The 23,157-nt window shown below is 41.4% G+C and overlaps 1 protein-coding gene across 7 annotated transcripts; it reads right to left on the reverse strand.

The window, feature by feature from the left end:
* Positions 1-406: 406 nt before the first annotated feature.
* LOC131468988 (uncharacterized) lies at positions 407-22,844 on the reverse strand. Of its 7 annotated transcripts, none has more exons than XM_058643749.1 (25): positions 22,463-22,838; positions 16,086-16,283; positions 13,721-15,944; positions 13,423-13,617; positions 12,946-13,066; positions 12,688-12,781; positions 12,202-12,288; positions 11,479-11,592; positions 11,252-11,350; positions 10,955-11,106; positions 10,543-10,681; positions 9,875-9,997; positions 9,596-9,793; positions 8,750-9,426; positions 8,070-8,516; positions 6,414-6,663; positions 6,210-6,299; positions 5,657-5,983; positions 5,397-5,567; positions 5,096-5,273; positions 4,880-4,996; positions 3,265-3,546; positions 2,885-3,111; positions 2,229-2,281; positions 407-2,025 (listed from the first exon to the last, which is right to left on the reverse strand). In XM_058643749.1, exons 1-24 carry the CDS (start codon positions 22,463-22,465, stop codon positions 2,243-2,245), a joined length of 6,552 nt encoding a protein of 2,183 aa, XP_058499732.1. In that variant the 5' UTR covers positions 22,466-22,838; the 3' UTR covers positions 407-2,025; positions 2,229-2,242. The 7 variants fall into 7 exon arrangements, with proteins under 7 accessions (XP_058499732.1, XP_058499731.1, XP_058499733.1 ...); XM_058643748.1 differs by having other exon boundaries at positions 8,070-8,519; XM_058643752.1 differs by lacking the exons at positions 407-2,025; positions 2,229-2,281; positions 2,885-3,111 and adding an exon at positions 4,745-4,794 and having other exon boundaries at positions 3,442-3,521; positions 8,070-8,519; positions 22,463-22,842.
* Positions 22,845-23,157: the final 313 nt, after the last annotated feature.

Raw genomic sequence — 23,157 nt, forward strand, 5'->3', positions numbered from 1 at the left:
AGGAAGTGAAGCTTCACCACATCCTCATGTTTCTGCAAACTGTATAGGGGAAAAAAACATTACAAGTGAAACAAACAAGAAGGAGAGAAGAAAAGACCAACTGCACCCACTTTGAACAATTAATTAACTTACAGATTAATGAGAGAAAAGACAGGGGAAAAAAAAATCAAGAGTAAAGTAACAGAAACAGAAATAAAAATGGATCTGGTCATAAAAAGACAATGGTTTCAAAGAAAACACAGTAAAGTCCACATCATGGCCTCAAAAGATCCTGTCATCAAATGTATACTGTACATTTTGTATGGACAATAAGAAAACAATATTATTCATCAATAACAATAAAAACATAAAAAAAAACAAAAACAAGCATTTAACCAGAAAACACTTTTTGTAATGGTCATTGTCATGTGGAGTGAACCTGGAACATCACTGAGTATGGAACCATTAGTGGACCCTCAATAACAGTAAGTGGTTTTTGGACTAAAGCATATAGTCAAATGTGTGTTCGTCGAATATGTATGCAGACCAGTCTTTCTTCACAAAATAAAACAATCAACTGCTTTCATTTTTATGTAAATTAAAAGGATTTTTTTCCCTCATCATTGTATGTGTTCTTACCAGCTCACTGACAGTGTGGTTTGGTATGTGAGTGAGGAAAAAATAATCTCTAAGTAGAGTTGTGTGCCATGCTTAACAGGTTGGTGCTGATCTGCCTGACCTTGTGACATTTACAGCTCTGGGCTTCTTTCTCGTGCTTTGAATATTATAAATGACCCGTCAGGTCATCCTGCTGCCAGTCGCTTTGTTCCTCTGCCCTCTGGCAGAAGATAGCACTACTACTCATTTCACCAGAGTATCGTTCCCTCTGCTGCGTGCAGCCTGAACAGCTCTAAATATTACACCTAAATTAAATTACTGATATGTTTTTATGGGAGATGTTGCCACTGCTTTGCAATGTGGCGTTCTTCCACAAATGGCAAATAAACTTGAAATTTAACAACTTCAAATCCAGATACAGTATCAAAACACATTAGCAAGTGGTCTGTCCCTCCTGATCAATGTTTAAATAGTGACTTTCTTTAAAAACAAGTGGCCCAAAAGTAGAAATATCTTCATACACAAATTGATAATCATATATTAGTCACAACACCACCAGAGAGTTATTATATACATCTGTCAACATTTCCTCTATTTATAGTCATCCACTTGTAGTCAGCAGCTCGTGTCCGGGCTCATGGCCACTACATAGCTCTGAACATGTGATCGTCCACCTGATACCACTGCATTTTAAGCAACTGCAGACATTTCACATTACCAATAACCATAACCAATTGGTGACAATGAATTTTACATGAAGCAGCAAATAAATCAAAGGTTTGAGCTACTTATACCCAGTACATTAAATAAACTACGTTATTCATGACACGTATAATCCGTTGCAGTTATAACGGCTGAAAATAAAAACAAATCAAATCATGGTTGTTGGTGATTATCATTCTGCTGGACCTTAAAACTAAACAACTATTGTAAAAAAGACACCTTTTCTGTCATTATAAGTTAATGTGTGCCAGTGGGCCACACAGTGGTGCAGTTAGCACTGTCACCTCACAGCAAGAAGTTTCAGTAGTCCAAATCCCTGCTCAAACAAAGTGTGTGTGTGTGTGTGTGTGTTTGTGTGGGCTTACTCCAGCTTCACCCCACAATCCAAAGACATGCAGATTGGGTTTAGCTTAATTTGAGACTCTGAATTGATCATATGTATGAATGGGAGTATGAATGATTTGTCTCTTTGACTCTGAGATGGATTGGTGGCCGTGCCTTAGGTGAGAATGGCACCGGCTTCCCCCATGACCCTCAGTGGCATATAATGATGGGATGATGTTGCTTTGTTTTGCATTTTGCATGTTAACCAGGCATTGTGACCAGACAGAGCTGAGTGACTCATGACTAACCATGATAAACCATGTGTTGCAGGGTGACTAGAAGATCTCCAGAGGGGCTGAATGGCTCCAGGTGACCAATAACCTGCAATAATATTTAAGTCACATTATTATTAGCGGATAAGAAGAACACTAATAAAGATTAAAATCATTCAAATATGAATAAATAACAAAAACAAAGAAACTTATAAATGTAGCATCACACCTGATCCAGGGCTTTACTCTACTGTGCTGATGTAAGCGCAGATTTTACTTGTTTATTTAAGAACATCATATAATTATCCTCACCAGTAAATCCATGGTTAAACTGCCGTTGATTTTGCGATAATAATTTCATCATCCTGAAATGGAAGAAAATAGATACTGGAATATAATTCAATGACATTGTCAAAAGTAACCCTGACTTACACAACACTTCATTAGGTACTCCTGTTGAACTGTTTAACTCGAATATGTCATCAGCCAATCAAACGGCAGCAAGTCATTGCATTCAGGCATGTAGATATGGTCAAGACGACCGTCTGAGGTTCAAACTGAGCAACAGAATGGGGGGGGGAAATTGAACGTGGTATGGTTGTTGGAGTCTGACAGGCTGGTCTGAGTATGGAAGTGCTGATCTACTGGGACTTTCCTGCACAACCATTTATATAGTTTACTGACAGCGGTCTGAAAAAAAACAAGTACACTGAGCAGCAGTTTCTTTGGATGAAAATGCCTGACTGATGCCAGGTAGCCAACAGCAATTCAAACAAACACAGTAAAGGTATGCAGAAACACCACCATTGAACACACGACACAACTTTAAAGCATATATGACTACATTAGCAGAAGACCACACTGGGTGTCACTCCTTCAGCGTCATGTGTACCTAATAAAGTGGCCAAGTTTAAGTCCTGGATTATTAACTCTTATATATTATTATACAATTATGCCTTCATGTGTACCTGCACCAGATGTGGGGGTTTGGGTGCAACTCCCAGTTTATTTCTGCTCATCAGAGGTGAGCCGTTTGTCCTCAGGCTGGGGGTCCGACACAGTGGTGGGCGGGGCTTTGAACACTCAGACACAAAAGAGGAGGAGTCGTTCACCGTCTCACCGCCAATGGCAGACAGGCAGCTGTGGTTCGAGCTGCTGGGGACGATGCATTCTGTAGATGATTCAGTGCTGTCAACTGAAAGAGAAACAAAAACAAGTATTCAACTACCACAATAGCATCAACTATATGGGGACTTTGGAAAAAAAAAATTGGATTTTATTTTCACTTATGAGAAACAGAAAATACATGAGGCGGAAAAAAACCTTGGAAAATAAAGACCAAAATTACTGAGATGATGATGACTTTTCCACTCGTCACAATTGCGATGAAGATGATGATGCTGATGAAGGCTGTTTAGTTCATTGTCCATCACAGCCTCTGGGGATGAGCAGATGGCAGGAATGGGCTCCACTCCCTGCGACTGGCACCCAGGATAACCAGAAGGTGGCAGTGAGCCCCGGCCAGAGGAGGAGGAGGATTGGCTGAGGGTGGTGGAGGCCGTGCTGCCAGAGCCAATGGAGTGTGGTCGTGGATACTCTAAGCCCCTGTGTGAACAACATGTCACAGGGACTGACGACACACATAGATAGATGTCATCAATGAAAAAATGATGCGCTGGGTCAGTGAGCAATGAGCACACAAGCATGATTACAGTTAATTGGAAATTTAGTAACTTTGTTAGCTTGTTTTGTTTATGTGAAGCTAACAACAATGGTCCAGTGTGTAAGAATTAGGGGAATCTGATGGTAAGACTGCAGGTTTTTATCAAGCAGGAGGACTCCTATGTTCCTTTCCCACGGAAGGGGTGAGCATACAGTGGTCTTTGAATGCCACAAAGGATGTAAACACTGTTTTACAACTCCCTCAGCCGTTTCCTCCTTTTTTTTCTTTTCTTTTTTTTAATTTAAGCTTAATTTAACAAAGAATAGAAATCTATTTCGCAAGAGTTGCGTAGACCCAGGGTTACCACTATTTTAACAAACATAATAATGTACAAAATACAATATAAAAAAAATAATAATCTGCAATTATTCAACAAAATTAATATAAAGTGCAATCAGAGAGATGTTTCTGCCTCCAAGTCGTGTACATTCTTATTTTTTAGCTATTATTTTGGACCCTGTGCATTTATTGTTTTTAAAGTTAATGTAAATAGTGAGTTGACTGGTTTTTCTTGTCCATCACATTTAATTGCAGTGTTGACTGTGTGTTAACCTGCTTATCATTTAAAAACTTTATGCATCTGGTTTATGAGGGAGGATAAGCTCTTCCTGAAAAATATGCACGCCCTGGCTAGTATGTCAATTTGTGCTGCTATAGAAACATAGGTGCACAAGATGGCAGTGCCGGCAAAGCAAGGCCTTTACCTAAAGTACATATTAAAAGCTCAGGCTATTCTAAAGCTATGAAAACCAAATACATCTTATTTTCAAGCAATTATACACATGTCAACATAATAGAAGGGTAGTTAGTTCTGCCAATAAACTCAACTAATTGTTATAAACTGGACCATTAATTGTAAACGTGGTTACTTTGTTAGCCTGTTTGCTTTGTTTAAGTTAACAATAAAATGTTTAAAGCACTAAACGCTTGTACTTATTCTGTAGCCTTGCCAATGGCTCTGTGGGCCCAGCTGCTAACATGCTCACAGTTACTCATGCTGATTCGACTTTAGCATATTAGCATTAACATTTGCTTACTATATTAAACAGAGCTGATAGGCATTTCTTTTTTTTTTTAACAGGTAGTTTCAAAGCCCAATTTTGACCTGATGATGGATGAAAAGTCAGATGATCATCAAAGCTGCTACCATTCATCCTGAGAGGACGGGTTAGTGAGACATTTGAGTGTTGGCCATGATGGTAGAAGTAATTTGATCTTGACTGTTTGTGCAGCTACTTACTTCTCCCAGGCAGGACACAGCTGACAGCTCGGTCATAAATAGCAGCATCACTGGGTTGAATGTCCATGAAAGGTTTGCGGCCCATTCCCATAAACACCCTCTCCTGCATACGTAGCTCTAGACATGCAGTATATTCATATTACATTTCTTCAGGACTGTAAAACACATTGTGAACTGAATGGTAGATAAAAATAAAAGTTATGTTATTGTTAAAACCTCTACTGTGAGTGGCCTGATCCCACAGGATCCTCTCCAGGTCGGTGGTCCAGGCTTTCTTCACCTCCATGCTGGAGGCCTTCAGGGTGTAGGTGTCCTCACTCTTCCTCCTGCGGAACCAGATCTCAAAACACAGGCCACTCACACCAGAGTTATGAGTCATCCCAATGTCGCTCGTCTGAGAGAAAGAACAATGACCAAATAACTTTATTGATCTCTAAATCTCAAACCTACTGTATAATGTTTGAATTATGCACATCAAATTGAAGAGTGCTGAAGCTCTTTAATGTGTGCTGCTGACCTTGAATGACTGCTTGTAAACATAAACATCATTGCCAACATCCGTCCTCTTCGTCTTGCTGAAGAGGATTAGGTCTTCAAAGAGAAAGATGCGGCGAAGACATTTCTTCTTTTTGAAGAAAACTGTGAACTCATCTTGGCGAATCAGCTGACCTTGCTCCTTTAAATTCACCTAAAAGAACAGAGGAAAATGCAGAGAAACTTAACTTTAATTAACTGCTGTGTCACAAAAATGTCTGTCCTACCATTTCATTTTCTTACATCACAGTCTCGGATGGCGTCCATGGTGAGCAAATCGTTGCCGTGACGCATCTGAAATCGCACCAGGTCTGCAGCACCCTGGATCTCAGCTCTCACGCGCTCCCTCTCACTGCTCGACAGATCAGGCACGTACACACCTGAGCCACATATGCTTTGTGCGCCCACTGAAGATGCAAGCAGTGTATCTTGGATCCTGTCTTTTGGCCTGTACGACCCAGCCAGTGCCAGCATGTCTTGCAAAAGGAGACTGTACTTGCTGATTCTCTGGATGGGCCTCAGCAGGTAGGATGAGAGGTCCATCATGTCCCCCAGCTCCTGCTGCTTCTTCTGTGAGAAGGAAACAAAAAAGACTTTAAAGCTGAAAAGGTTAAGCATCAAACTAGAGTAGAGTAAGGAGTGTTATTTGTAGTGAAAATTGCTGAAAATATATTCAACAGAAATACGTTCACCAAATAGACTGGACTTATTGCAATGGAAGATGTAGACCCCATTAGCATTTAACCATTAACATTTCTTGAACCACAAAAGTTTGAGAAAAAACATAAAACCTTACCTTAAAGATGTCATGGCGACGGTGCAGTATGAGGGCATCTGACTGAGGTTTGTTCTTACTATACAGAGCATACAGGCCAAAACTCTCACTCTGTAGAGACAACCAAAGTAAAACAAAAGAGGAAAATGTATTCCATTAAAGATACCAGTTTTCCAATATAAATTCAAAAATAGCTTATAAATAAATCCGTGAGTTACGCCTCACGTGTCTGAGAAAGCAGCGGGCCACCATGGCAGGTTCCCTCTGACAGGCCTCCAGCTCTGGCAGGAAGTAGTGGCTGTGGAAGTTGTAAAGCTTCTCCAGGTTGCCGAAGATGATGCCGCGCTTTCCCCTAAGGTCCTGGGGGATGTCTGGTCTGTCCAGCAGGGGCAGGTAATGGGTCAAGATGTAGCTCAGCGAGCGGACGTACTCTCTCTCTGTGACCACCAGCTCTTCCAGTACACGCTGCAGCCTCCTGATGCAACACAAAGTCAACATATATCATCTAAAAGCCAAAAACAGACAGTTAACTCATACACCAAAGTTCATAAATGTATTTCAGTATTGACTCTAGAATTAATGTTTAATGTTTGGACCAGCCTGCTCACTTGTATCTTCCTTAATTATGTCAAAATAAAGTTGAACTTTTGCATATTAATTCTTGAGTTATGGCAAAACTTGTTTTGAGCAGTCATACTGTTCATCTTTGAGCCCAAGTGAAATGACATTTTCTTCTACAAAGAAGATAATGTACTAATTACGGTTTGTTTGTCTGTCGGAAAGATAAAAACTACTACAGTGATCTCATGAAGTTTTGTGGCGTGCGGGCCATGACCTACTGAAGACCAAATACAATTTAGGATTGAATCTAGACAGATGGGAGTTGTGATTCATTTATCAAACGCATATCTCATGGAAATTATTGGTTTACCTATTCTTAATAACATTAGTTGAGTGAGAAATGGCAGTAAAATTGTTACATTATGCACAAAAGTGCCCTTGTTTGCGAATGATATCACAGATTGGGTCATAATTGTTTGGGAAACACTGGTCTAATAGTGCAGGGGAAGGATATTTATTTTCTTTAACTTGGTGACATAAGGTGAAGTTGCAGAAGTTGCACATCATTATCATCAGCTGGCTTTTTTCTGATTCACCAGCCACATTTGACATGCACTCTGTGATTGAAACAAAACATGCAAAGCATGGATGGATTATAACACAACAGGTCACTGACCACAGACATAAACACAGTGCTTAATTGGGTTTATTCATCGTCTGCCGCTTTATCATTCACTCACACCAATTTAGAGTAACCAATGAACGTGGGAGAAAACTGGAATACCTGGAGAAAACCCACGCACACACACACACACACAGGGAGAACATGCAAACTCTGCACAGAAAGGCCCAAACTGAGACGCGAACCAGCAACCTTCTTGCAGCGAGGCAACAGTGCTAGCCACTGTGCGCTGGGTTCACTGTAGCCTAATTTAACTGTTGAACCAAAGCTGGGATTAGAAAAGCTTGTCCCTAATTCTGATTCAGTCCATTCACATTGTAATCAGATGCTATAGGTCTTTTTGTTACAGTTATCACTTCAAGCTGGGGCACTGTGTCCGTCCAGGCCTGTTAGGAAATCCATCCATGTTGCCAACTTAAAAACAGAAGGAAAAAAAGTCAAAAGAAACAATACCTGTAGAACTTCACTGTCAGCTAAGAGACAGAAAAAGGTGTATGGGATCTTATTAAGACTCAAAAAACTCATGGGATCAATTTCTCAGCCTCATAGAATATTACTTTGCAGTTTTGATCATTAAGATTGATTCTAAATGAACAGATAATAAAGATTTGACAGATAGAGAACACTAAGAAACTTACAGGGCATTGCTGGCACTATCCTGTGGATTTGCCAAACAAAACGCCCCCTCAAATCTCCTGAGGGGCAGGCTGGAGTGCTTGCAGGACGAAGTCCCATCACCCCCTGCAGCACCACGGTCGCTCACACAGGAGTCATCAGAGCAGAAGCTCCCATGGCGCGAGATCTGGAACTTCTGCGCCTCCTTGAGAATCCGACATGACGGCTGGCCATGGTGTGAGCAGGATGATGGGGGTCGAACGTGGTGCTCTGGAGGAGTGGAGGACTCGGCTGCGGCCACTCCTACAGTGCACGAGTCTTGGCTCATGGATCTCCCTTTGAGACCTCGTCCCCATGGAAACCACTGGCAGCCAACAGTGTGGGACTGGGACATAGCAGCGGCATCTCGATCTCTCCTCGCTCTGCTCGTCTGTCTCCTGCGCACCTCTCTTTCTGCTCTCCTCGCTGATCTACTTTGAAAATGAAACTTGAGTCAGGGAACAAGTGCTGGATCAGGGCTCTTCAAGGGTTACAAAGACCTAATGTGGCGACAAACTCATCTGCTCTCTGAATGAAATTTTATGTGATTGGATCTGAGGACGTATTCAGGACAGGCCGAGACTTGTATTGAGCTAATGCCTGGTCTACAGCCCTTGATAAAAAACCCAAATAAGTGAGATGGGTTAACAAACAAAAGAAATACCTGTTAGGTGATTGTGGAGTGAACTTTGATCCCTGGTTGGTTCCATCATTGCTGTGATCCTCATGTTTGATGATGCTGTTACAGCAAGCAATATTTGTTGAATTAGTGCTGTTGCTCCCCATAACTGGTTTTCTCTTCCCTAAATCCACCGCTCCAGACACAATGCCCTCCCACTGTGGGTGCCGAGGCCCAGGAGTTGATTGTACCACCAGACTCTGACCACCAGGTGGTGTTGTCTGATTATTAGTGCTCACCACATCAACGTAATGACATTCACTCCAGTTGCGAGAGTCTGGATTTTGGTGATAAACTTCATCCACATCCCATATCCTCTCCTGAAGCTGCTGTCTGGCCTCCTGACACCTCAGCCAGGCTATGTTCCAGACCCGCATCCCCCTGGAGCCCTGTAGGGCACTGGCCTGGGCCTTTACCTCCTGAAATCTCTCTGGGCTAAACTGGAGAAACCGGTCATGAAAATTCTGAAGGATGGAGCCGTCATTGCCTGACAGTGGAACACCAGTGATGGTTGTTGGGCCAGAACTATGTGCTGTGGGGCAGTCAGACTGGCCACGAGAGTGGTTGACCACTTCAGGGTCTTGACTTTGATGTTGTATCGGTTGAGAGTTTGTTTGACTATGGTCCAGGTAATCAGAGCATTCAGTGGCCAGAGCTACAGCCTGTAAGTAAAAGAGGTTGTTTTTTAAAATACAAAATAGTGTAAAAATGCACTTGCAAAAAAACTAGTCAACAAATGGAGTAAAAGCATGACAGTAAAACTTGCTTGATGTTTAGTTTAAAAAAGAATAAGAAAAAAATGGTCTTGTGTTCTTAAAATTTCATACAAACCTGCTCACAGAAATCACACACGTTGACCATGATCTGCAGCGCTCTGCCACAGGCCTCAGCCCTGCTCAGGAAGTCATCCAGGCCTGATGTGAAGGTGCTGACAAAAGTCCTGAATGTCTCCATCTCTGGGTAGGAGGACCCGCTCCACTGGAGACGCTCTGCCTCTGACACTAAAGACATGGCATGGTGCCTTCGATCCTGGGGAAGAAGATGAGGGTGACTCAGAAAGATGGATAGACGGTGGAAAAAAGGACAAAGACATGCAAACTTAAGACTCACATTTGCTTCAATAAGGAAACCAGTGAAGCTGTTGAGGATCTGCTCCAGTCTGTCTCCAGAGTCCTCCACTGATTCAGCCTCCAGCAGGTGGCGCTCACCTTCTATATTATACCACTGCTGCATCTGCAGGGATGAAAAGATGTAAACCATGTGTGTATGCCATGTTTAAAGTCTGTTCTTATATAATGTACAATTTCAAGATATGGAACAGAGGGCCGCTTGTTTCCACTATTATTTTATACTGCTCTGTTGAGAGTGTCAGAAAGACTGAGTAAAGGATGGGTAACTATGTCAGCATGTAACCATAGCATATGATAAGAAAAAAAATACAGATTTCTATGTACCATCAATCCTTCATTTCCACATGAAAGACTTGCATAGGAGCAATTCTTACACCTCTCTTGTCATTTGAAATGATCTTTCTTTGTTCTTATAATGTTGCCAGACTCTTCAAAGCACTCATTTTTTCCAAGAAAATCTTTGATAATGAATACACACACTTTAGAGTGGGTTAGACAAACAAACTGTCGTTTTACCCAAATACACTTTTCTTCATTTGCCTTTCAAAGCTTCCACAATAAATACAAGGTCAAAGCCTAATTTTCTCTGGAAGTCAATTTCACTCTTTATCTTAAGATTGTATGGTCAGGCACTTTGCTGTCCAGTACCTGGGTGAAGCATCCCTCCATTTCTCTGACTTGCTTCAGGTGCTCCAGGTGTTCCAGGGACACATTAGACTTCTGCACGAGGACATGAACCTGCTGCTCCATGTGGTTGTACAGGCTGGTCACCGAGTCCACTGCATTACTGCAGGTGTGAAGAAGAAACAACAATTTAAAAAAAACAAAAAAAAACACATTTGTGAAAGGCTTATTATGTGCAATTATCAATAAAATAAAATATAAACCGTATAGCTTTTTTGACCACACTGATGCATATTTTATGTTGTCTGAGTGTTATAGCCAGTCAGTCGAATCAGTACATGTTTATGTTACAGCAGACAGAATAATGAATCACATGGTATAACAGGCCATTTGAACGGCTATACCATGAGAGCAGGAGTTTTTCCTTGCTGCTTACCTGAGGTCCTCACAGTGTGGATATTTCAGGTCACTCTCCCTCCTCAGCCTGGCCAGGATGGCCCCACCCTCTCTCTGAAGACTGACCAATCTGCTGTCCTCCAGCACATCCTTCATCAGAGTCCTCTGGTCCATCATGCACTGGTGCACACTCTGTTAGACAAAAAAACATTTTTGACTCCTGTATACCAAGGATTTTTTAAAAAATAGCTAAGCTGCTATTTTCGGGTTTATCTTGAAAGCTTTGCTGTATGCCCCAAAATGCCATCATGAGAAAGAGTGAAAATACAGAAGGTACCTGGACAGTGTCCATCCTCTGGGGCTCCTCTAATTTACTAATGGCACTCAGCAGCAGGCTTGATGCCTCATGAAGATCAGATACAAAAGGAAAGAGTTTCTGGAGGATGACAATTGTGGACACAAATCAATTGTGAGCATTGAAGACATACAATTCCTCTTGGAGAGGAGGGGGGTGGATGGATAGAGAGAAACAGGTCATGTACAGTACAGAGGTGACCCACTGACCTGGTGCAGCTCCATCCAGTCATAGTAGCTGTGACACAGTGTGCCATCCAGATGGGAGCTCAACTGACTCCCCTCCACCAGCTTCAGCAAGGCTTTCATCGATAAAGTGTCAGTCTGCTCAAAGGAACAAATGTCAGAGTCTAGTTTTGTCTAGATCAACAAAAAGACATTGACTTATGATTGACTAAGTTGCTCAGTAGTGCCATGTCTGCAGCATATTCTTCTCAAGCTTTTTCAAGATGAAACCATACATGGGAGACCCATACAAAAATATGCTTTCAATGAACAAATCTTGAACAAAACAAGCTTTTAATGTAATTTTTTATTTAAAAACTCACCAGCGCCAAAAGGTAAACTTTTGGTTTCTTTATATTTTTATTTCTATCTTAGGCGTCTTGCCTTAAAGTAAAAATGTCTCAATGTAATTATAACTGTGTACATGTGACAGGCACGTCTGCAAATCAAGACAGAAACACCCAGTAGTTACTCCTAAAGGTGACAGTCAGCTGATAATAATATGCTGTATTGGGTTAATTGGGTAAAAGTTCTTTCTAGTATATTTGTCATAATGTTGCACCAAAGAAATCCATATTTAAGATGTTTAGTTGGTGTTGGCCATCACCGGCAAATGTGACAATAAATACAGGTTGATAACAATGAATCACAAGCACCACCAAAATGTTAACCACAAAATTAGACTTGTGATGGGTAAAAAAAGCTCACCTGGACTCCAGGACATCGCTCGGGACGTAGACTGTTGTCTTTGTCCACCAGCAGCACCAAACTGTTTAGCACTTGGGGACTCTGCTCCTGCAACAGTTACAGTAACACTCTGTAATTCCCACTGAATTACAATGTCGAGTGTGTGACTTTGGTAACAGAATACAAACACGCTGGAATCAAGACGATTCCAACTAACATTAGACAGATAGATAGATAGATAGATAGATAGATAGATACTTTATTCATCTCACAGAGAAATTCACATTAAAAAACAATCATAGTTTCTAATAAGAACTATATTATGGAATCATTTGTGTGTAATTGTATGTGGGTTTTTTTTTTTTTTTTTACTACACATAGATATTTTTAATGATTTGTAGAGTAAATGTCACTTGTACCCATGTGTTTTCAGGAACCCTCCGGTCTGACACCACATTAACACACAAACATCAGCTCACTGTTCTGATCTGCAGTCATGCTTCTTACCTGAAGAGCCATCAAGGCCTTGTAGACCTGTGGTCGAGGACTTGTCTTCCTTGCATCAAAAATGAGTGTCAACCCAGCTTCTCTGATTTCTCTTCTACAGACAGAGATAATAATAAAAAATAAGAACAAAAGAGTGGACACAACACAACAGACGAGACCACAGAGATGTCAAAACTCCCACCCAGTACAATTGATTTGTTTTCCTTTTTCACTGGATCATCTGATTTATTGATTGACTAGAAGGACGCCACACCTTACCTGGTGATCAAGTGGAAGTAGAGCAACATCTGACAGAGCCCCTGGCTTGTTACAGCTGGTCTCCACCCTTGGTGGTCACCATAGACTTCAACAATTGCCCTGCCTGTCCTGTCTCTGCCGCCTGTAGGGGTCAGAAAGAAACAAGATTAAAAGATATTTTATTGAAATGCTTATGGGGAATTTTCACCAATCATCAGTCTCAACTTAAAAAACAGCCAGGTAGCGAGAAGGTCAACAATCCCACTAAAAACACCCTCTAGTGACACAGTACAGCAACAGTACAGAATGGATTCAAAAGTACAATTTTCATTAACACACTATTCAATTCCAAGAAGAGTGCAGAATGAATTGGTATGAGCTTAACAAAAAGGAAATCACCATGGACTAAAGTGCTAAAAGTTAAAAGAACAATCAATAGAGACATATTCGAAGGTCAGAACTTGTATGTTGATGCTAAAATAATTTATTGCAGCTTACCTGTGAGAGCTGCTACTCCCAGGTAGATTAGGTGGGCTGTGGGGTCTGGGGATCCCAGGGGGAGGTGGTCAGGTCTGGGACAAGCAGAGACAGGCTGGAAGAACTTCTGCACGTCTGCTGCTGGTGGTGGATCTGTCTGAGACGGGTTCTCCAGTGGATGACTGTTTCTACTGGTTGTAAATGTATTGCCAGGATCTGAGGAAAGTGGAGGGAAGCTGCTGAAAACTCAACAAAATGAACAAACTCTCCATGTTACAGATTGAATTTGAGTAAAACATGCAACAACATAACTCTGTACCTGGAATGACCAGCCTCCTTCTGTTGATCTTTGGTGAAACCAGCCCAAAGGCTGTGCTGTTTTTACATTTGACCACATGTAGCTGAGGAACCTCTGCACAGGAATCATTGGTTTCTCTTCTCCGGACATTTTGACCTTCAACAATGACCAGTTCACACTTCTGTGAGGTGTCCACCACAGCTGTGGAGAGGGACGAACATCTTCCATCGGACACAGATTCTTGTCGGTTTTGTGGCACCGTAGGAGACTTGGAAATGTTTGGACCCATCCCTGAGGAATTACTTCTGTTTCCTAATCTTTCACGAGGCATGAGGTTCATGTTAATCCCTGAAGTTTCACTTGAATTGAACTGTAATCCAGGATGTTTGGCATAGATTCCATGAGATTGCCAAGGATCATTTGAATTTGACAAATCTGTAGTGTGTATCCTTGGTCCTGCTGCTGAAATTTTCCCATTCACAGGTTTGGCACAGTGTGCATACCCTGGTTTCCTGAATAGCACTGTGTTGTTTTTGGCAGGCTGATGTGATCGCTCACCATATTTTAAAGGATTTGTGCCCCTGTGCTCTGTGCAGGGAGCAATGTGTGAATCTCCTGGTTTCCAACATGGAACAGTGTTTTTTTCTCCCGACTCATTACAGATGGTTCCACTGAAAGGAGACTGGGTTTGGTTTCCAGAATCACACCACACTGCTTGAACATTACACCAAGGATCCACTGTTTTAGTCCCTGTTGGCCACTGACTGTCATCACACTGTGAGACATCACCATCCTCCTCAACCACAGCTAACATACTCCCCCCCTCTGTCTTCTGTCCAATGGTGACAGGGTTTTTTAAAGCAGCCTGGTAGGAATCCCTGTATCGACACCTCAGGTCCTGAGCTCTAGAAGCCTTTCCACCTTGTCTCCTTTTCATGCATGGAGTACAGGGTTTCTCGGAGAACCGGACAGTACGGACACACTGAGAGGGTTCATGGGAGTCGGGGTGAAAGTGATCTGACTGGGAATGATGGGGAGCAGAAGGAGGTCCTGTCTCTGTCGACACATTGTGCATTAATGCTGCAGGAGCCTCTGATCTAGAATGATTGTGTGTTTGTGGATTTGAAGGTAATTGCACATGCTCTAGAGGTGGCATCTGTGGGTTTGGCTGCCTCTGTGATTGCCTATATGGCTCTAACTGTGCATGAGGTTGCATTTGTGCTCGTCTCTGTGCTTCAGTTTGTGTGTGCGGCTGCATTTGCATCCCTAACTTCTGTTTTTCTTCAGTTACGAACTGACACTTAGAGAAAAGCATAGTTGCCTGGAGAACATCAATATATTCGCCTTCCGCTGTGACCTGGCCTGCCTGCACACTCTTATCTTTCTCAGTATTTTCATTAACAACACTCTTGTCTGCACCTTTACATATATTTGTACTTACAGGAGTGTGTGTACTTGAAACAGCACTTGTTATTGCCACTGTATCTGACCTAGTGATGCGGCTGTCCCACGTATTTGGGGACACCCAGCCTATAGGCTTGGGCTCCGTTTCAGTTTCTTTCAATTTGACCAGCCGAGATGAAGAAGAAGCAGTGGTAGCATCCACTAAGCAGAGTGACACAGCAATGCCGTGCTTTGCTGGACATATTCTGGTCTCCACGGAGAAGGCAGAGGCATGTGAAGAAGATGAAGAAGCTGAATTTTGACTGGTTACATTACAGTGTTTTGGTGCAGATTCCTTTGCAGTGGAAAGAGGAAATGAACTATTTGATAAAGATTTATCAGAAAGATGAGGAGAAGGAGGAGGAAGCAGAGGTTGTAGAGAAGGAGGAGGAGCAGAGGCCATACTACTTCCAGCACACTGTGGCACATCCACAAAATCAGGCACAGCCACCTGTACCCATGGTAACCTCACCACTCCCTGTTCCCAGGCAAGCAGGCATTGGCTGAGAGGCGTTCCATGGCGGCCCTGATTGATCTCCTTTAACCACCCAGAGCTGAATATACAAGGATAGGACGTTTCAGGGATTGGGGTCTCCTCAACTACTTCCACTCTGAGCCCCTCCTCTTCCAGGAGGCTGCAGATCACGATGCGAGCTGATTGGTCACAAAATGGTGCCACCTGAAGGTAAAAGTCACCGGGCTGAAGTAGCTGGGGGTTGATCGGAGCAAGATGAACAACGACTTGATCATGTAAACACAGAGGCCATCCCTCATAGAGGAAGAGAACATTAGAGTATTGAGCCTGAAAAGAAAATTACAGGAACGTTTTCAGTACATATAACTATACAAGTCCAGCAAAATGATCAGTTTTGTTTGTTTATGTCTCTTAAAATTGAATGGATTTGCCAAGCACAGAAGTGCAGCATACAAGGCAGTGACTTACACATGCAGCCTGCTGCACAGTGTCTAAGATGTGCTTGGCCGGGACCAGAAAGTCAAGCAGGCACCGCAGGGCGTCTCCCTCAAAACGACTATCAATGATTTGGAAGAGCTGGCTGAGGAGAGTGGGTGCAGTAGCCTCGAAGGGGGGGTACAGCACCGACAGCACGTTCTGGATGGAGCCTTCCAGAGAATCTAGGTTCTGAAGACACAGAAGAAACAGAACTGAGGATTCACATAATCACTGCTCACCAGTCGGGTAACATGACAGTCACTAACTTCTCGAATTTAAACTTCACAACAGTGATTCCAGAATATCCACACAATTACATCTTCAGATGCACAGTCAAATTTAGCTACACTATAAATTAAATGTTTCATTACAAAATTAAAAAGCAAAAAATGAAGTACTTTGCTTTTAAATATTGCAACAAATGATTATGTTTATGACATTTTCTGGGGATGTAGGGTATGACCCAAGGAAAATACATGATAAGATTTTGGTGGTAATCAGAATATGGATTAAGGATTGTTAAGATTTTTTAAACATTAACCTTGCAAGATAGGGGACTATATTATCACCATGGCAAAATGAGGTTTGCAATCTCCAAGTTAACTTCTTGTGCCAGTTTTGCCCATGATCCAGAGCTACAGCAAAAGTAGAAAATCCAAACTTCTGAGAAGTCAGAACCAAAACAAAACTCAATTGTTTTTTTTTGTTTTATTTTGACTTTGATATGACTCAAATCCCCTGTAATGTTCAATGAAGCCAGACAACAAGAAACCTGGAGTGAGTTGCTTTCATTTGTCTGACACCTGAGAGTAAATTACAGAGGCCTTGTCCTCAACCTTGTGACCTGCTAAGAGAATAGCTACACAAACATAAACAATCTGTGCTCGTCATTAAACATATATTCAGCCAGTCTGACAGCAAACATCCAAGTAAACACAGAATGTGATGCCGGGTTTCAAGGCTCGCTAGCCTTCTGGTTTATGGTTTCACATTCCCTTTGACCTGAACTCATAGACCACTACCCACTTTTAGGACCTGCTTTATTTAGCCCAGCAAAGGCCACGGGCAGCAGACCTCAGGGGGTTAATGTATATTCATGCATGGAGAGGCTGCGCAAAGCTATATGGGAGCAGGATGGGTGATGTGTGAATGTCAACGCATAGTAGGAATGTTGGTGCCCTGTTTTTCCCGAAGTATGTGTTGTATGAGATTACACCAGTGTCAGTGTAAAAGAAAGTACCAGGGAAACCATGTGGTTAACAAGTTAGTCATATTTGGTTTTCTCCTCTGATTCTCAATCTAAACAACAAAACCCACCAAAAAACATTTGCAATTAACTCTCCATTCATATTTGTTTCCTTCTCATTGAGATTTAGACAAATCATTCCCCTCCACTCCAAGTGCCTCAGCTGTAGTGATGGAGACAAACAAACAGATATAGAAGGTGGAAACTGAAAAGGATGAGGTAAGAAGACTTGACGAATTACATTCACAATGCTCACTGCCTTTTCAGTCCTATTATTTGTTCTGCTCCTTTAAAAGGAAAACATGACTGGCCTTCAAAATGCCACACGACTTGCAGGATTAACAGTGACTTACTCAATTTTCCTTCTGTATATCCCAGGATCTGTTCACTGTTTCTCCTCTCAAGCAACAATGCACATAACTACCCTCTCTGTCTTATCCCGTTACAACATTATCTAAAAATGCTGGACACTCAGCCAATCTGCAGCTCCCACAGCTTCAGAGAAAAGCACTGTGACTCAGAGTTTTCTGGTTAGTCTGGACACACCCTGCAGTGATGGTCATCATGATAACCTGAAGAAGATGAAGGAGGAGGACACTGATAAAAGCAGTGGTGGATCCTGTCAGATAAGAGGAGCATGGGGATGGTTATAACGTATACTGTGTATAATATGCAGTATATATTATACTATATAATATCAGTAGTACTTGATGTTTTTATTTTATGTTATAGCCAAATGAATAAACATGAAAAGCTAAAAATCGTACAAATAAGGGTGAAATTTAACGTTTTACTGGTGCTTACATGGGCAAGACTTAAATAATGACCATTTCCTGAAAACGTAACACTGTAAAACCTTCCAAACTTTGTTGAGTGTATTTTATTACTGTGTTTATTTGAGGGTCAGTTTCCAGTATGTTGTTGTGTATGAGTAGGTTGTATGGATTGAACTCTCTGCCCAGTGCCCACGGCAGCATACTGTTGCTGCAGATTCACACAGCTCTATATAAACACCCAGATCTCTCTCACTCAGCCACTGAAATAAATGACGACGCTCACATTACTGTGGATAAGATGTCCCAGTGTGGGAGCTGAGGACAGTTTGAATATCTCTGTCCAGTATCATTATGAAACAGAAATAGTCTTGGCGCATTCCTGATGTCAAGCGGCTTCCTTCCCGGACAAGAAAAAAATCTTTCACTTTGAAAAAATAAAATAATTCATGGCGACATTCCTGTGGGACATTTATCTCCTTATACAGCAAGTCTTGAATCGGGACGTTTATAGTATGTTTATCTGCCTTTTTCACTTGATTGTATCTGATAGAGAATGACAAGACATTTAGGAGGGGTAGAGCGGCTGACATGCAGTCCCAGGCCTTATTTGAAACAAAGATTTTTGAAGGCAACCAAGTAAACTAGGCCACATGCTAAGTGCAATATTACGATTACATTACAATTTGAAACTAATGGTTTATATTCTGATTACAGATAGATGAGGACAAACTACTTGTTGGCAGAAATTACAAAAGCTACACTGTTTTCTCAAAGAATAAAGAATAACATTTTGGGGAAAATAAATAGATAAGCAGACACACTTCATTCATTAAAACTATTAAATCCCCCACTAATGCTGATATACTGTGACAAGGACAGTTTGAAAAGCGTAGTTTGTGCATGGAAACCATTTTTTGCTATTAAATCCATTAAATCATAGGTGAACGTTTTTGAATCTCCTCTGTTGTTTCCAGCAGGTACAGTAGGACTCACTCAAACTAAGCCAGTAACTGAAAAAGACAACTTTCTCTCTGAACATGAAATCTGACCAAGAAATACTAATGCCGACAAAAATGAATCTTAAATATTTTGTCAATCTAAAATTCCACTGGACAGGAAATAGATGACCTCTGACACATAAGTGACAAAACACAGGGCAATCCTTAAAACAAAGCAGAGCCTCACACCAGGATCATGATGACACAGAATCAACATGTGAAACATGGTCCAGGCGAGCTGCTGAAGATCAAACTGAGCATCAGAATGAGAAAGAAGACACTGCTGATGTACTGGGATTTCCATGCAAGGATTTACAGAGAATGGTCCAAAAATATGTTTTCAGCAGTGAAAATGCTGAAATGGTGAGTGGAGATGACAGAAAGTGAGCAGTAACTCAAATAACCATATATTACAGCCAAGGCATGCAGAAGATCTTATCTTATCTCCCATCAATCCATCCATCCGTACAATGCTTAAATCCCACCTGATATTATACAAGAGACAGGATAGTCAGCCTAACCTGAGTCTCATGGGTCTGAGGCGGAACTGGAAGCTGAACATGGAAAATTTGGTCATTTTGATCTTTTCTGTAGTCCTTTTGTGTTTTTTTTTATCGTTTGTCTGCATGATCGATAAATCAAGCTGTATTGTATTGTCTTATGTAACCTTCTTTTTTGGACACTTTTTGTCTTTAATTTCTAAGCAGCCATTTTGAATGTGTTTCAAATTGTATCCTCAGATTACATCATTTTTTACTTTGTCACTTAGGAAACAGTTGTCAGATAAAAATACACATCAAAAAAGACTCCTGTCTCCTAACCTAAGTATTTTTGTGTAAATAATTGAAATCTCTACGCTATTCAAAACTTAAAAATGGGCAGCATGAAAATAGATCAAGGGAAGAACATTTTGTCATGGAGGTTTTCTTGGAACAAATGGACATAGCTCATAAAGACACAGCATTGTAGCTTTTAGCCTAAAAGCTGCACCTTTAAACTAAAAAGGTACAATGAGGTCACAAAACGTTCTTTTTCCGAGAGCAACATCTTAAAGCCTTCTACCTCAATTCACCCAGTAAAACCCAAGCAAACACAGGCACAAACCAAATCTGGAGTGACACTGGAGTTTGACACAAACAGACTTCACATTACAGTACATGACTACGAGAAGGCCAGAAGGTATAGTTAGTAGCCACACAGGGATCAGCAAATTGGAGCTTACGGAAGGCAAACACTCATGATTGCAGCCTTGATCAGCACTGCGGTTTGAAAGTAACTATAAAGTGGTTGACAGGAGGCAGAGAGGCCTGTGTTTAAGTCATTAAATGCATGTCACAGAGTTGTGTATGAGCTGCAACTTTAAGCACATCTTTAACACTCTTCACGAGTGAGTTAACGTAGCTGTGCCGTGAGTGTGTGTGTGTGTGTGTGCTAGGTGAGTTATTATGCCAAAGTGTGGCTTGGCTTTCACCGACAAACGTCTCAACTGTAATTAGCCCACAGCTGCGCTTAACGTAACTCACACCAGACAATCAGCAAAACAGGTGAAAACAGTACTTAGTCACGTTGGTCAGAACTTACGCTACAACACATGACGTCAAAAATGTTTACATCTGTCACATTGTTGCCTAAAATTCAGATAATTAAATTGATAAAGATTGTTCATGAGTAACAGTTAATGAAACCAATTTAAAATGATTTATAGACAGAAAACAAACAGAACATTTCACAAAGAGGCAACACATGCAATAGCAATTATGTGTTTTGTCTGCATAAACATCAGATTTATATATATTAAACCTTTGATATTTAATACAATTATACCACAATATATGTTGGTACGGAATTATAGCTCTGCCCTATGCAGGCACATATAAATCCGTGAATGTATGTCATGGCTAATGTTAGATTCTCTAAAGGGAAATGATCAGTGGACATTTCTTCTTTAAGAGTAAAAATGAACTGTTTGTAGTTGTCTACATTTGTGAGAGTTCATCACTTTTAAAGTTTGTCTCACACCCAAATAAGCTGCACTTACAACTTAAAGTTACTGTAACGGAAAACAATCTTAGTATGATCAGAAATGTTGCCGTGCTCTCTGAATGCAGATTCCCGCTTAAAGCAGCAAGCACACACTAGTGGGCTCCAGGTCCAGGCGAGGCAATGACTTGTATTTTTACAAACTAAGCTGCTGAGTTGACTGTTGTGTATTTTCCCATTGCATCACCAGGACGGGACAAGGCGTCTTTCTGCTGAGGGAGAAAAGATGCTCTGTGTAACCTGGTCAACACAGGAACAAATACCCACTGAGGTCACTCTCAAAGCAGGAAAAGTCAGGTTTATGGTTTCAACGACATAACATACAGGAAACAGGGTGTGGAAAATATACAAACACACACACACACACACACGAGGCGGGATGCGTGCATGACGCAGTGTGTCCTGCCAAATCAAACCTGCCCAAGAGCTGGGCGGGCATTTTAAAAATTCAGCTCTCAACATAACGTCCTCCCTGTCGGTGAGTGCCAAACAAAATCTACTTCATGTACAAGTAGGGCTCCTCAGCTGAGGAAGGTGTTTAACAATAATGCATAGAAAAGCACAGTCATTGTGGAATTAGTATGTGCAGGCTGGGAATCTCAACAGGCCAAAATAACATAAAACGTTGGCCATCTCAAATGAAACACTTAAAAACATTGATTTCCAACATTCCCTTCACCACTTTGTGACCCTGGACGATGGCGCTAGCTCTTGAACGACTCACATGCCAGTAAGTGGGGATCCAGGAAGGAGGCAGATACAGTGGCTGGTTTGTAAATTCTGCCTTAACACTGAGTAACCTGAGACTGGCCTCACCTTGAGTCAAAACACTATGCTGTATGCTGTGCACAGTCCAAGTACAGGCAAGTTTTGACATAAAGGCAGATGTAATGGATAAATAACTATGTGGGACTATTTAAAAAAATTAAATAAATACTGTAACCATGTTTAAAAGTTAAGACATGCATTATAAGATGCTGAGAGCTGTTAATGACTTTCAAGATTCATTTAGTTTAAATGTCATTACATTCCATTACATACAGTCTTGTCTTCCTGTTTGACTACAACTTAAAAAAGAATCTTGACTTAAAAGAAACGTATGAGAAAATTACACAAGTGATCCATTAAATAAACACATGTTGTTCAAGAATTTCAAACCATTCTCAACAAAACACTTCCTTCCGTTGTCATGTCACAAAAACACAGCTACTCTATCAGCCAGGCGGCAGAACATTTATTTAAGCAGAGATTCTAATCTTAACCGTGTGTTCAAGTAAATGTGTGACAGCAAGAATATTGTCACATTACCATCTTCTTTTCTGCGGGCTGTTATTCCCATTCATCACAACAGCAGTGGAAGCTGAAATAATCCAAAAGGAGTCACAGTCATCTACAGAGCTGCTGCTGCTCCTGCTGCTGCTGCTCGGCGGCTCTCCAACCAAAATGAAATCCATTCTGCGCAGACACTCCTTCACAGCTGAGTGAGTGTGGACAACCATGAGCCAGCTGGATGACCATTCGTCAAGTCCTCAGCTGCGCTGAACTTAAATGTGATTTGTCTCGTTTCCTCCTTCACTCTGTTTGTGTGTGTCTCTGATTTAAGGAGCTCTCCCTGTCCTCTCTGACTCTCCGTGTTTGCCCTCTCCCTCTCAAAGAGTGGCGGGTGCTATGTTTGCGAGGGGCAGTGTGACCAAACATGAGAAGAGGTGAGAGAGGGAGGAGAGACGGACTGAAGGATGTAGAGACAGAAAGACAGAGACATCCATGTGGCATGTAAGCACAAAGTCTCAAGTGCCTCTGTGGTGGCATGTGTGTAATACTATGCATTATACACGCACACACACACACGCAGAGTTTTGCAAAGTGCTTTTACAGACAAGAAACAAACAAGGAACAAGTAATAAGTAATAAGTAACAAGGAATAAAATTAAAGTAATAATGGTAATTAAAAATGAAAAGTTAAAATAAATAGAGCAACCCACCCTGAGAACAAAGGTTTATAG

This window comes from Solea solea, chromosome 11 (assembly GCF_958295425.1).
Source record: "Solea solea chromosome 11, fSolSol10.1, whole genome shotgun sequence".
NCBI lineage: Eukaryota > Metazoa > Chordata > Actinopteri > Pleuronectiformes > Soleidae > Solea > Solea solea.

Bases quoted from the DNA above. Each gene is read 5' to 3' on its own strand.
- LOC131468988 (XM_058643748.1), bottom strand. The intron at 11,107-11,251 runs GTACCTTCTGTA...TTTGTCTAACAG, and splicing joins AGAGGATGGACACTGTCCAG to AGTGTGCACCAGTGCATGAT. The intron at 2,282-2,884 runs GTACACATGAAG...CTTCCATTTCAG, and splicing joins AACCCCCACATCTGGTGCAG to GATGATGAAATTATTATCGC.